The sequence below is a fragment of the Kogia breviceps genome, chromosome 4 (assembly GCF_026419965.1).
Source record: "Kogia breviceps isolate mKogBre1 chromosome 4, mKogBre1 haplotype 1, whole genome shotgun sequence".
Classification (NCBI taxonomy): domain Eukaryota; kingdom Metazoa; phylum Chordata; class Mammalia; order Artiodactyla; family Physeteridae; genus Kogia; species Kogia breviceps.
This window is the reverse complement of record NC_081313.1, coordinates 173,884,886-173,898,129: the sequence shown is the minus strand read 5'-3', so window position 1 is coordinate 173,898,129 and position 13,244 is coordinate 173,884,886. Positions and strand designations below refer to the sequence as shown.

Below are 13,244 nucleotides of genomic sequence, written 5' to 3'. Positions count from 1 at the left end.
CTCTCTCCTCTCTTTTCCCTCCTGGCCGGCGCCTGCAGGGAGCTACCGGGAACCCAGTAAGTGTGACTGTTTCCTGGTAACATTTCCAAGTCCGGGAGGGGAACGTGACAGTGGCCTCCTCAAATGTAACTTAGAAGAACTCGAGTGCCCCCCCCCACCCCAAACACACACACACACACACAGTCAGTCTCTGGCTTGGCAGCTGGCTGGAGGGTGTTGCGTTAGGTGGGGAATGAAGGTGATGGGGAGGGGTCAGAGTGTTGGAAAGGGACCTAGTCACCCAGATCTCCTCATACTGCTGAGACTCTAAGCCCCCAGCTGGGAGGGGACCCTGTGGGAACTGGCCCCCACACGTACCTCCACTAGTCTTCTGCTGAGCTGGTGTCCCCACTGCCAGTGAGGAAGAGAGGGAATACGAGACCCCAGTCCCCAGGGACAGGGGTAAACCCAGGGAAAGCCAGGTGAAAGCAGGCACCCCCCTCCACATGGCCTGCGCCCCTCTCACTGCCCAGCTCTCCTTCTGAGCAGCTCCCTTCTGCCTGCAGAGCACCCCTTGGGAGGCCGAGAAGCCTGCGGCATGGACACGCTGCCCCTCAACGGCAACTTCAACAACAGTTACTCCTTGCGAAGCGGGGACTTCCCTCCAGGGGATGGGGCCCCCGAGCCACCTCGAGGCCGGAACCTGGCTGATGCTGCCGCCTTCGAGAAGATGATCATCTCGGAGCTGGTGCACAACAACCTTCGGGGTGGCAGCAGCGGAGCCAGGGGCCCACCACCGCCTGAGCCCCCCGTGCCGCCAGTGCCAGGGGGCAGCGGTGAGGAAGAGGCAGGCGGGCCCGGGGGTGCTGACCGGGCAGAGATCGAACTTCTCTACAAGGCCCTGGAGGAGCCACTGCTGCTGCCCCGGGCCCAGTCGGTGCTGTACCAGAGCGATCTGGACGAGTCGGAGAGCTGCACAGCGGAGGACGGGGCCACCAGCCGGCCCCTCTCCTCCCCTCCGGGCCGGGACTCCCTCTACGCCAGCGGGGCCAACCTGCGGGACTCGCCCTCCTACCCGGACAGCAGCCCTGAGGGGCCCAGTGAGGCCCTGCCCCCACCCCCACCTGCACCCCCTGGCCCCCCCGAAATCTACTACACCTCACGCCCGCCGGCCCTGGTGGCCCGGAACCCCCTGCAGGGCTACTACCAGGTGCGGCGGCCCAGCCACGAGGGCTACCTGGCGGCCCCAGGCCTCGAGGGGCCAGGGCCCGATGGGGATGGGCAGATGCAACTGGTTACCAGTCTCTGAGGGACCTCACGGACCAGGGGCTGGTGTCCCAGGCCGGGGATTGAACCCTGGGTAGGGCTCTGGTGGGAGAGGGAGGCTGATGGAGACTGGCTGCTAGGCCACTCTCTCCAGGTGCCCCTTGTCCATGGGCCCCCCAGGCCCCTCGGGGGCTCTGCTCTGGGAGCCCGAGGTGCAGGGTTCACAGACAGGGTTTCCCACCAGCCGTGTGCACCAGCTCAGTTTGGGGCAAGTGCAGTGAGGAACCAGGAGGTCCCCAGGGGAGTGAGGAAGGAGAAATTGGAAGGGTGCAGCCCACTCTTGACTTCCCCCTCCCACCCCCTACTCTTCCTACTCCCTGGAGGGAAGTGAGGGCTCTGGTTTCCCTGGGTCAAAGGCCCTGCTGGATGGAACCCGTCAGCTGCTCCTCTCTTTGCAGCCAGAGTGCTGCCAGTTGCACCGGGATGGAGCAGTGGGGACAGGACAGATGGACAGGTTCCTCTGCACTACAGTTCCCTGCTCCACGGAGACTGGGGCCTCTGGCCGGGGAGAGAGCCCTAGCAGGGGGGAAAAAGCCCCAGGGCAAGAGGAATGGGCGGTTGTGGCTGGTGGTTTAAAGGTGGAACTTTCTCCGAAGCTCCTTCTCTCTGCTCTTCGTCCCAGCCTTCCCAGCAAGCCTGCCCCCTCAGCCCTCCTTGAGTGCACCCAATGACCCCCTCCCTTGGGGTGACTCCTGATGAAGCACAACTCCCCGCAGGGCCCCCAGCCCACAGGGGTGGCCATATTTGAGCAGTTCCCAGTCCTGTGGGCTTGGCTATCTGGGGAGCAGATTTTGGGTCTGGATCTCCCTGGGGAGTGGGTCCTGGGCTTGGATCTTTCCCTAGGGGGCCCTCTTATCCCTTCCCTCTCTCCTCTTTCTCCGTTCCCATTGCTGTAAATATTTCAATGAAATGGAAAAGGAAAAAAAAAAAAAAAGAAAAAAAAAAAAAAAGAAAGAAAGAAAGAAAATCTCATCACTTGAAGCCACCAGGAGCCTGCAGCCCGGCCAGCCCGGGATTTCTCCGGAGCAGAGCTGTGCCACTGGGCCCTGGCAGCCAGGACTTCTCTGTGTACGTGTGCATCCCCAGCCGGGTGGGCGGGCCGCCAGAGCAGCTTTTTACAATCCAGAGACAGAAAACAAAATCTAGAAGCAACATCGAAACAAAGAACCCGTTTCCTTTCCGGCACCCGGTACCCGTTTCTGTCACCTCCTTCCCTGATCCGCCTCTCCCTGGCATCAGTCAGCCCTCCTGGGGCGTGTACCTCACTGCCTGCCCCAGGACCTGGGGCCTGTCTCCCCGTCCCCTCCCCACTGGCCCAGGGGAGGCACCCTCACACCCAAAGATGCTTTTGCCAAGGTGGCTGCGCTGTCCCTTGGAGTTCCTGCTTCTTGTACATTGCTTCTGGGACTCGGCCTGGGAGGAAGGGGCTGATTTCCCGCCTGCAGAGGTTGAGAGGGGAAGGAAAATGAGGGCAGCAGCGTTTGACAGGTGACTGAGGAGGGAGGGCTGGGAGCGGTGAGGCAGTTCTCCTTCACGGGATGGGGAGGCCAGAGGTGAGAGACTGCCTTCCCTACCCAACACACCCCTGCAGGGGAGGCAAAGCCAGGTACCAGGGCCTGGCTGGGGTCAGGACACCCATGTTCAGAGGGCTCAACCCCAAACCTCAGATGCTGGAAGCTCCAGGCTTGGGATGTCTCCTGAGTACCTCTCCCAGTCCCCTCTCCAGTCTGTCACCCTGGCCTTCCCAGCAACTCCCCCCCCCCAACTCTTTGGGGGTAGCATAGCCCCACTGCCATACTAGCCCAGCCCTGTCATTTGCCACTTCCCCAGGGGTGGTCCTACACCTCTGCTCTGACCCCTCATCTCTTTTGTCCCTCCCTCTTTTCTCACAAGTGCCATGAGTTTTCAAACATCTTCGGGTCTCAGCCTGCTGCTGCCATGAACTCTGGGTTAAGGGGGAGGAACTCCAGGGAGGAACTGGGGGAAAGGGACAGATAGGTGGCTGGAGGGACCCTTTTTGCTGCTAGAAAGCCCCTCCCTTCTCCTGAGGAGCTAGGGCTGGCTTGTCCCCATCAGGGGAGAAGGGGCCAGACCCAAAGATGGTGGTTTGTCCCACACGGGGGGACAGGTGTGGGGAGAAGGTAAAGGTGGGTTCCATCTGTTTTCTGGTAGGGAGTTTTAACCCATTTCACCAGACCATGGGTGAGTCTGGACGGGCAGGTGAAGTCAGGATAGGAACGGTCTTGCGCGGATGGCTCTGTGAGGAGGGCAGGAGACAGCTCCGTGGCTTTCCTTGGCTTCACTAGGCCAGTAACTCCTCTTTGGCGAGGGGTGGCTAGAGACCTGTGAAGAGATGGTGGGAGACAAAGGTAGATGCAAGAGTGGGCCCGGCCCAGGCATCAGCCCAGCTAGAGTCAGAGAATGCCTCTGACCAGCAAAGAGGTCTGGAAGAGAGGGTGGGGTGGGAGAGTTCCCAGGGGCCCTGACTGGGGGGCAAGCAAGGAGTCCTGCGTCCTCTCCCCTGCCCAGTCCTCCTTTTATCTCTCCAGACTCTGACAGTCAAGGGGAGAGAGAGGGTACAGCGGGTCCTTTGGTTCCCACTCCAGCCAGAATCACCAAGGTGGGTTCCCAGGCCTCAGGGTTGTGTGGCAGGGCCCCCTGGTAGGGCTGGAAACCACTGCAGTCCAGCACAAAGCTACCCTGAGAGCCCAGGTGTCCCCCCTACCCCAACCAGACCTGGTGCCTTGATGCCCCCACCCCAGCTGGGACGGTATAAAGAAGGAAGGGTCTTGGTTTCCTCTCCTACTCCCTTTCTTGGGCTCCTGAATTCATTTGCTTTCAAATCTTGTTAGTTATTTTTCTCTGGGTTTGGTGGGGGTTTTTTGGCTTTGGTTTTGGTTTCCCTTGCCTTTTTCTCTGTGTCTCCACCTCTTTCCCTGTGTCTTTCTCACTGTCTCTGTGTTCCCCTTTTCTTACCCTCAATTTCTCTCTGTCCATTTGGGCCTCCTCCCTCTTCTCCCATGCCCCCAGTCCCTCCTTGGTCTCCTTTTCGATATGCCAAACCAATTTTGGGTCGAGTGCATTTAACGAGAACAAAACAAAAGGCTCATAACAAGAACGTTTCAGAAAAAAAAAGTTTAAAAAAATTGTTGAGTCAAAAAAAAAAATCAAACAATAAAGAAATTAAGATTTCTTGGAATGACAAGAGTGGCGTGACTCATTTGCGGGGGGAGGCAAGAAACAGGTGAGTGGATCTGCACGGAGCATCCCCGTGAGGCTGTGACCGAGTGAGGAACCTGCACTACCGCATTTAGAACCCACGGCAGAGGACTGGTGAGTCACAGAATCATTAATGTTTATAGAATTTGGTAGGTTCAAGGGCCTGCTAGGCAATGCAGGTGCAGTTTCTCTGAATCCTCATAAATGCTCTAGGCGAAGGTTATTCGAGCTCCATCTTACAGATGGGGAAACTGAGGCTTATAGCACCTGGATGCATATCCAAGTCTCTGTGGGCCAGGCCACTGTGCTATGTTGCGCCTCAAGCCCTTCTCAGCCTGGACTTCAGTCCACAGGCTATATTAGAGCATAGCATAGGAACTGTATGCTGTGCCTGTCTGATTCCAGCTGCTATTCCTAGACTCCCACACATTACTGGAATGGTGCATTTTTGATCATGACAGCACAGTGGAATTGCATCAGGTGTGTTTCACATTCTCACAGCGCTCAGAGAGAGACGAATGACCAAGCAGTGCAAGCACCTCTCTCCATGCCCCTCTGCCCTCAACACTGGCGTCCAGGATGCCACACTCAGCCATTCCTCCTCCCCACTCCCCAGCTACTCCTTCGCAGTCTCCACACTGGTTCCTTCTTATCTCCTGACCTCTTAATGTTGGTGAGCCCAAGGGCTCAGCCTTGGACCTCTACCTACACTCACTCCTTGGGCGATCTCATCCCATTAAATGGTTTTTAAATACAGTTGACCCTTGAGCAACACAGGTTTGAACCACACAGGTGCACTTAGATGAGGAATTTTTTCAATAAGTATATTGGAAAAATTCTTGGAGATGTGCGACAACTGGAAAAAACTCGCAAATGAACCATGTAACCTAGAAATACCAAAAAAATTAAGAAAGAGGCATGTCATGAATGCACAGAATATACGTAGATACGAGTCTATTTTATCATTTACTACCATAAAATACACACATATCTACTATAAAACGTTAAAATTTATCAAAACTTATGCACACACTGACAAACCGTACACAGCCCCATTGACTGCACTAGTCTACCATAAAGCAATCATATAGCTGCTTCTTCATTATCAGTGCATGAATCATTATACCTGTAAATAAAAATGAATTTCTTTTTCACATTTTCTTTTCATTTTTGATGTCTAGTGTTAGTAATATGTGTAATATCTACAGTGTTTTTTATAAGACAATATTGATGTAGGTACTGACAGACGATTCATCTTATAAATAGATGATGTACACTTGGTATTGATACAGTACAGTATTGTAAATGTATTTTCTCTTCCTTACGATTTTCTTAATAACAGTTTCTTTTCTATTGCTTACTTTCATGTAAGAAGACAGCATATAATACATATACAGAATATGTGTTAATTGACTGTTTATGTTATGGTTAAGGCTTCCAGTCAACAGTAGGCTATTAGTAGTTAAGTTCTGGGGGAGTCAAAAGTTATACATGGGGTTTCCCTGGCGGCGCAGTGGTTAAGAATCCGCCTGCCAGTGCAGGGGACACGGGTTCGAGCCCTGGTCTGGGAAGATCCCACATGTCGCGGAGCAACTGGGCCCGTGAGCCACAGCTGCTGAGCCTGCACGTCTGGAGCCTGTGCTCCGCAACAAGAGAGGCCGCGATGAAGAGTGGCCCCCACTCGCCATAACTAGAGGAAGCCCTCGTGCAGAAACGAAGACCCAACAAAGTCAAATAAATTAATTAAATAAATTATTTTTTTAAAAAAAGAATCCATGCTTTCACTGCAGGGGGCACAGGGTCAGTGAACTAAGATCCCTGCATGCCACAGTGTAGCCAAAAAAAAAAAAAAGTTATACATAGATTTTTGATTGCACAGGGGTCAGTACCCCTAACCCCTGCATTTTTCAAGTGTCAGCTGTGCTATCTATTATGCTGATGACTTCCAAATGTAGAGCTCCAGCCTGAACTTCCATCTTGAGACCCAGATTCATTTACATTCAGCTACCCACTCCACATCTCCCCCTGGGTGTCGGTAGGATCTCAAACTTAAACCCAGTTCCACGCACATGTATACACACACCACTGTTCCAGTTCCTCCCACAGGCTTCCCCACCTTGATTAATGGCAAGTCCATCCTGAGACTCAAGATAAGACCCTTGGAGCCTCCCTTGAACTCACTCGTTTCATACCCCATATCTAATCTGACAGTAGATGCAGCAGTGCCTCTACCTTTGAAATATCCAGAATTAACTAGTTCTAAAAAAAAAAAAAAAAGAAAAAAAGAAAAATGAATTTAAAAAAAATACAGAATTAACTAGTTCTCACTACTTTGGTTCAAGGCACCACTGTCTTTCACCAGGACCACTGTAACAGTCCCCTAACTAGCTCCCTTGTCCCTCTTCAGGCTTTTCTCAACACACAAAACAGAGTGATCTCAGTAAGCATATTTTTGTCCTTCTGCTCAAAACTCTCCAGAGGTCTCCTCTCTCACCCAGACGAAACGCTAAGGTCAGCACAATGGCCCACAAGGCCCTACAGCATCAGATCTCACCCCTATGGCTCTCCTCCTTCCCTCCACTCCAGCCACACTGGGGTGCTCACTGTCCACAAACATGCAGGCACCCTTCTGCCTGCCTCAGGGCCTTTACACTGGCTGTTCCTAGGGTTCACCTATTCTCCCTGCAGGGCTTATGAAAATAAGAGCTTCCCAGCAGGCCTTCCCAGGCTACTCCATTTAAATTGCAACTGGCCACTCCAGAACTTCCTAACCCCTGTCTTGCTTTGTCTCCCATAGTGCTCGCTTCTCACAAACTGTCTTTTTTGCTTGTTTATTGTCTGCCTCCCCCACCAGAAAATAATGTACAATGGTCTGTTTTTTCACTGCTGTTCCCTACTGTTTAACACAGTGTCTGGCACACACTAGGTGCTCAATAAATATTTGTTAAAGGACACAAAGCTGAATGGAGCATAGGACCCAGAGTAGGCCTGAGATGAGAGTTAACACCATTCCCTCAGCTGCTCTCAGTTCCCATGCACCTCTCACTGTGTGATGCTGTTGTTAATTCAGCACGGCCCTGAAATCTAAGTTCAGCAATTTAGCTGGTGCCCAACCCTATCCTATGCTGAAGAGGAACTGGTTCTACTGGACTTACTGAGAGATGCTCTGTGAGCAAATTCAGGAGCTTTAAGCGTAAACTTAATTATTTATGATTTTGACCTCATGCTCTGACTTTGAAATTTAATCCTAGCATAAGATGAGATTCTACAACACAGCCAGTTCTTCCACCTTTTTGTCCTTTACTTTCCCAGCACTGTACACATCTGACTCCTCTACACACACAGTGGAACCTGCTGTGCCTGACAACCCGTGACCCTCAGTGGTTGTTAGTGGCACCTGTACACACTTGGGGCGACCATTAGCATGCGCCCAGGAACAATAACATTTATGTTGATATTCATTTCAAATATCTTTCCTACATTTCATCTTATTTAAATATCACAAGATATATATTATTATCCCCATATATCAGATGAGGAAACTGAAGTTAGGGTGATTAAATGACTTACTCAAAAAAATAAGATTACTATGCAGTTCAAAGTGCCCACACCCTGTAGATGCTTTACATATGCTGTCCAATTTAATCCTTTCAACCACCCAGTGAGGCAGGTTTTAGTTAGCTCCAATATACAACTGCAGAAGCTGAAGCCCAGAAAGGTTCAAGAACATACCCGTGTTCACTCAGCTACTAAGAGAAAGATGGACCAGGCCTCCATCTTGGTCTTCCTATCCCAGGGGCTGCATTGAGGGCTGTCTGCACCCAGCTGCAGGTGCCCAGGCCCCATCGCTGCCCACCAACCCCACTCGGCATTCACTAAGGGAAGCTGACTATCTGGCTCCCCACATCGGAGATGCCCACTAATCATGCCACACCCTGATGGTCCCTATGAAGCGAGTATGTTAGGACTGTCCAGAGTGGACTCACGTGAGTTAAGCTAGAGGGAAGGTCTTAATGCACAGCAAGAGTGAATTCGCTTCAGATCCCCAAAGGCTTGAAAACATTGGAGCCTCTGCCGTTGAGAAAAACCTCCTCTCTCCCGTGAACTCTTGGGAAGGCCTAGGGGTGCCAGGCTGAGGCTACTCCTTCATCCCTACAATATCCTCAGGCTTATTCTGCTTCTCTCTTACCCTTTCAAACATCTCAGTCATGGCAATGAGCTGTGATGACAGGACCCTCTCCCATTTATATCCCTTCTTACTTCACTGGGACTCACCTTGACCAAAACCCTTGCAACCACTACTCTTTTCTGTCTGTCCTCCCCCACTGTCTTCCATCAACCTTTGCCTCTGTCCAAGTGATCTCAGCTTCTCACAACTGAAGCCCTCACTTTAAGCCAACTAGTCCTCTCCTGGGAATTGATCCTAAGGAACCATGCATGTGCATGAAGACAGCGACAAGGAAGTTCGCTGTAGTAAGGCTTCTAATAGTGAAACACAAGAGAGAATCTAAAATTTTAGCATAGAAAACTGTTACATAAATAATGCACATCCATAAACAGAACACCATGCAGCCATTCAAAATGATAATGCAGAAGAACACTAAAGGATGTGGAAATATATTCATAATAATACTAAGGGTAAAAACCTAGATATAAAAAACAGGGTAAAGTATGACCTTACTTTTGTTTTGATGGTATGTATACACAAAAAGTGTGTGTATACAAATATGAAACTGTATATATACAAGTGTATGTGTGTATGTGTGTATAAATATAAAATATATGCAGGGACTTCCCTGGTGGCACAGTGGTTAAGAATCCGCCTGCCAATGCAGGGACACGGGTTCGAGCCCTGGTGCAGGAAGATCCCACATGCCACGGAGCGACTAAGCCTGTGTGCCACAACTACTGAGCCCACACGCCACAACTACTGAAGCCCGCATGCCTAGAGCCCCTGCTCTGCAACAAGAGAACCCGCCGCAGTGGGAAGCTCGCACACCATCTCTCTGCAACTAGAAAGCCAGCATGCAGCAACAAAGGCCCAACGCAGCCAAAAAATAAATGTTTTTAAAAAAGAAAAAAAAATTTAATTGCTTTTAAAAAATAATAATAAAATATATGCAGAATATAAAGCTATACACCAGAATATTAACAGGGTAATTTTAACTTTCTCGCAAGTCTGTATTTTAAAAACTGTTTGCATTAATATATATTACTTTTGTAATAGGAAAAAGTATTTGTGTGTCCCACTTTCTATGGAAGAACAAAGGCCAAGAATAACCAGCACAAATGGAAGAAGAAAGAACAAGTGGGGAACTGGCCTTACCAAGACTGGTTATAGTGTGGTAATATTTAAGTCAATGTGGTATTTGGCACAGGAAGAGACAAAAAGTCCAATGGAAGAGACCTGTGACTAAATGGAAACTTGCTCTAGGCAGAGATTACAAATCACTAGGAAAAGAATGGATTAATCCAGAGGATCTTATATTTTTTGGCCTTGAGATCCCTTTACCCTTTTAAATCTTAATGAGGATAGGGAGGGGGATGACTGCGAGGAGCACAGAGGATTTTTAGGGCCGTGAAAATACTCTGTATGATAACTGTAATGATGAATATATGTCATACATTTATCCAAACTCATAGAATGTACACCAAGAATGAACCTTAACATAAGCTGTGGATTTTAGGTGATAATGATGTGTCAATATAGGTTCATCAATTGTACACAAATTCACCACTTTGGTGGTGGATGTTAATGATGGGGGATACTATGCATGTGGGAGGGGGAGGAGTATATGAGAAATCTATGTCATGAACCTAAAACTGCTCTAAAAAAAATTAAATATTTTTTTAAAAAATTAATGGGGACCCTAATGAGCTGTTGTTTATGGGGACAGAGATTATATCTATTTATATTTACTGAATTGGAAATTAAAACTGGGCAAAAGTTTTAAATACTTAACTAAATTAAATTGGTTAATAAATCTATTAAATGTTAAAATAAGTAACCTATTTTATTAAAAAATAACTATATGCATATTTTGAAAACAAAGTAGTACAAAGAATGGCGTTGTTTTACATTTTTGTAGAACTCCTACTGTCTGGTGTAATGAAAGACAGCTGTATTCTCACATTAGGCTTCTGCAGTCAATCTGTTGCAATATGCTGCTTTGGTTGAAGTATGTGAAGAAAAGCCAGCCTCACAAAGATACATAGTTGGAAAAGGGAGGAGTGTCATAGCCTTTTCAGCTAATTGAGGATATTTTACTTTGTTACTATACCAAAACTCCACAAGTGGTGGTGTATTAAAGTTAGTTACAATGTTGAATATGAAACTGTATCAATAAACTTTTCATACTCTGTTACATTGAAACCCATTGGTCTATCTTACAAATTTTAATTAATCTTTTATGACTGATTTTGTAACATCATGCATTGGTCTTTAGGAAAATACTGATATGCTGAGTTATTACATTTCACTCTACAGTATTTTAAAAATATATCTGTTAACAATATCACCACTGATCTCAACAGGAAAACCTTTAAATACTGAAAAGTTGTCAGGCTCATGGTGGTGAATAAAAGTTTCCTAAATGTCTAAGTTTTGCTTAAAAGCTCAAATATTATCATTGGCAACACACTGTTAATTTTCCTCCAAGTGACCATTCACTGCATTTGTTTCTGAGAAAATACATGGCATATATTCTAATCTGAATAATTAATAATTAGCAATTATTCAAGTAAAAATTGTGTTCATGAAAAAAGTCACCAGTTCCACCTCCACTCAAACAACTGTACATTATTACCTCAACTACCATCATTCTCCAGCATGCAATAGAAGTGCTCTATGCAAGCATCCCATTTCACCACCCAGAATATTAGAAAGACCTGCTATAGGGCTAAGCTTTAACACAATTACTACTTTCACTGCTTCTTCAAGGACATTCTTAAGTGAAACTGTTTTAACATTGAGCGTGTGTGTGGTGGTGAGGAATACAGTGACAACCACTACCACAATATGGTGACACTGCCCTGTTTCCTGCTAAGGGGCCACAAGTTTTACCCATTGTTTTTGTACCAACAGTGCACATACAACACAGCACAAATGAGAAAGGCAAATAATGCTTTAGAATTATTATGAAAATAGTTTATCTCATAGATTCCTTAAAAGGTTCTTGGGGATCCCCAGGGGATCACATTTTGAGAACCACTGGACTACTCAATAAATGGAGCTGGGACACGTGGTTAACCAAATGAAAAAAATTAAACCTACCTCACATCATAAACAAAAATAAATTCCAGATTTTTTTAAGCTAAATATGAAAAGTAGACCTTCCAGAAGAAAATACAGTAGGATATCTTACTGATCGCAGTGTAAGATTTCTTAAGCAAGACACAAAAAAACACAAACTATAAGTAGATTCATAATTCTGATGACATTAAAATAATGATGATGATAATAATAATAATAAATTCTGAACATGAGAAGACACCATACAAATGAAAAGGCATGCCTCAAATGTAAGAACTCCTGCACTCAGTAAGATGAAGACAATTCAGTAGGAAAATGGGCAAAGATATGAACAGGCAATTCATGAAAGGCAAATGGTAAATAAACATGAAAAAAGCTCAATCTCACTATTAATCATGGTAAAGCAAACTGAAACCAATAATTCACACCCATCATAAAGACAAACATGTAAGAGTCTGACAAAAGCAAGTATGGATAAGGACACTGAGCAATAGCAACAATGCTGGTGGGAGTGAGAACTGCAACAATCATTTTGAAGAACAAACTGGCAATATCTAGTAAAGGTGACTGTCCCCCAAACCCAGCAATTCAACTCCTAGGTATGTAGCCTAGGGAAACTCCTGCATGTGTACACAAAGAGCCACGCAGAACAATAAACATTACAGCACTGTTTGTAAGAGTAGAAAACCGGAAACAAGCTAAATACCAAGCAAGAGGTAGATGTAGATGGATAAGTAAACACTGTCCAACAAAACTTTCTGTGATCACAGAAGTATTCTTTATCTAAGCTGTCTAATGCAGTAGCCACTAGCCACAGGTGTCTACTAAACATATGAAATGTGGCTAAGTGACTGAGGAATTGATTTTTTCATTTAATTTTGATTAACTGAAATACAAATAGCCACATGTGGCTAACGGTTACTACATCAGACAGCACAGCCATACACCAATGAAAATAAACGACTAGAGCTATACACGTGTCACATATATACCTCTCAAAAGCATTATGTTCGGGGCTTCCCTGATGGCACAGTGGTTAAGAATCCGCCTGCCAATGCAGGGGACACAGGTTAGAGCCCTGGTTTGGGAAGATTCCACATGCCACAGAGCAACTAAAGCCGTGTGCCACAACTACCGAGCCTGCGCTCTAGAGCCCGCAAGTCACAACTACTGAAGCCCGTGCAACCTAGAGCCCGTGCTCCACAAGAGAAGCCACCGCAGAGAAGCCCACACACCGCAACAAATAGTAGCCCCCGCTCGGTGCAAACTAGAGAAAGCCTGTGCACAGCAACGAAGACCCAAAACAGACAAAAATAATTTTAAAAGCATTTGACCCAAAAAAAAGCAGCTTCAGAAGGTAGGGCTGGGGGACTTCCCTGGTGGTACAGTGGTTAAGAATCTGCCTGCCAATGCAAGGGACACGGGTTCGATCCCTGGTCCGGGAAGATCCCACATGCCGCAGGCCAAC

The 13,244-nt window shown here is 47.5% G+C and overlaps 1 protein-coding gene across 6 annotated transcripts in view; it reads left to right on the top strand.

Annotated features, from left to right (window-relative positions):
* The window catches only part of ADGRL1 (adhesion G protein-coupled receptor L1), a 47,301-nt gene extending 42,797 nt beyond the window's left edge, over window positions 1–4,504 (top strand). For 4 of the 6 annotated variants that reach the window (XM_067032682.1, XM_059059747.2, XM_067032681.1 and 1 more), the window contains 2 exons: window positions 39–56; window positions 546–4,504. In XM_067032682.1, coding sequence (XP_066888783.1) covers window positions 39–56; window positions 546–1,288 — 761 coding nt within the window. In that variant the 3' untranslated portion in view covers window positions 1,289–4,504. The remainder of the gene's footprint in view (window positions 1–38; window positions 57–545) is intronic. The other 2 variants (XM_067032683.1, XM_067032685.1) reach the window with 1 other exon arrangement.
* Window positions 4,505–13,244: the final 8,740 nt, after the last annotated feature.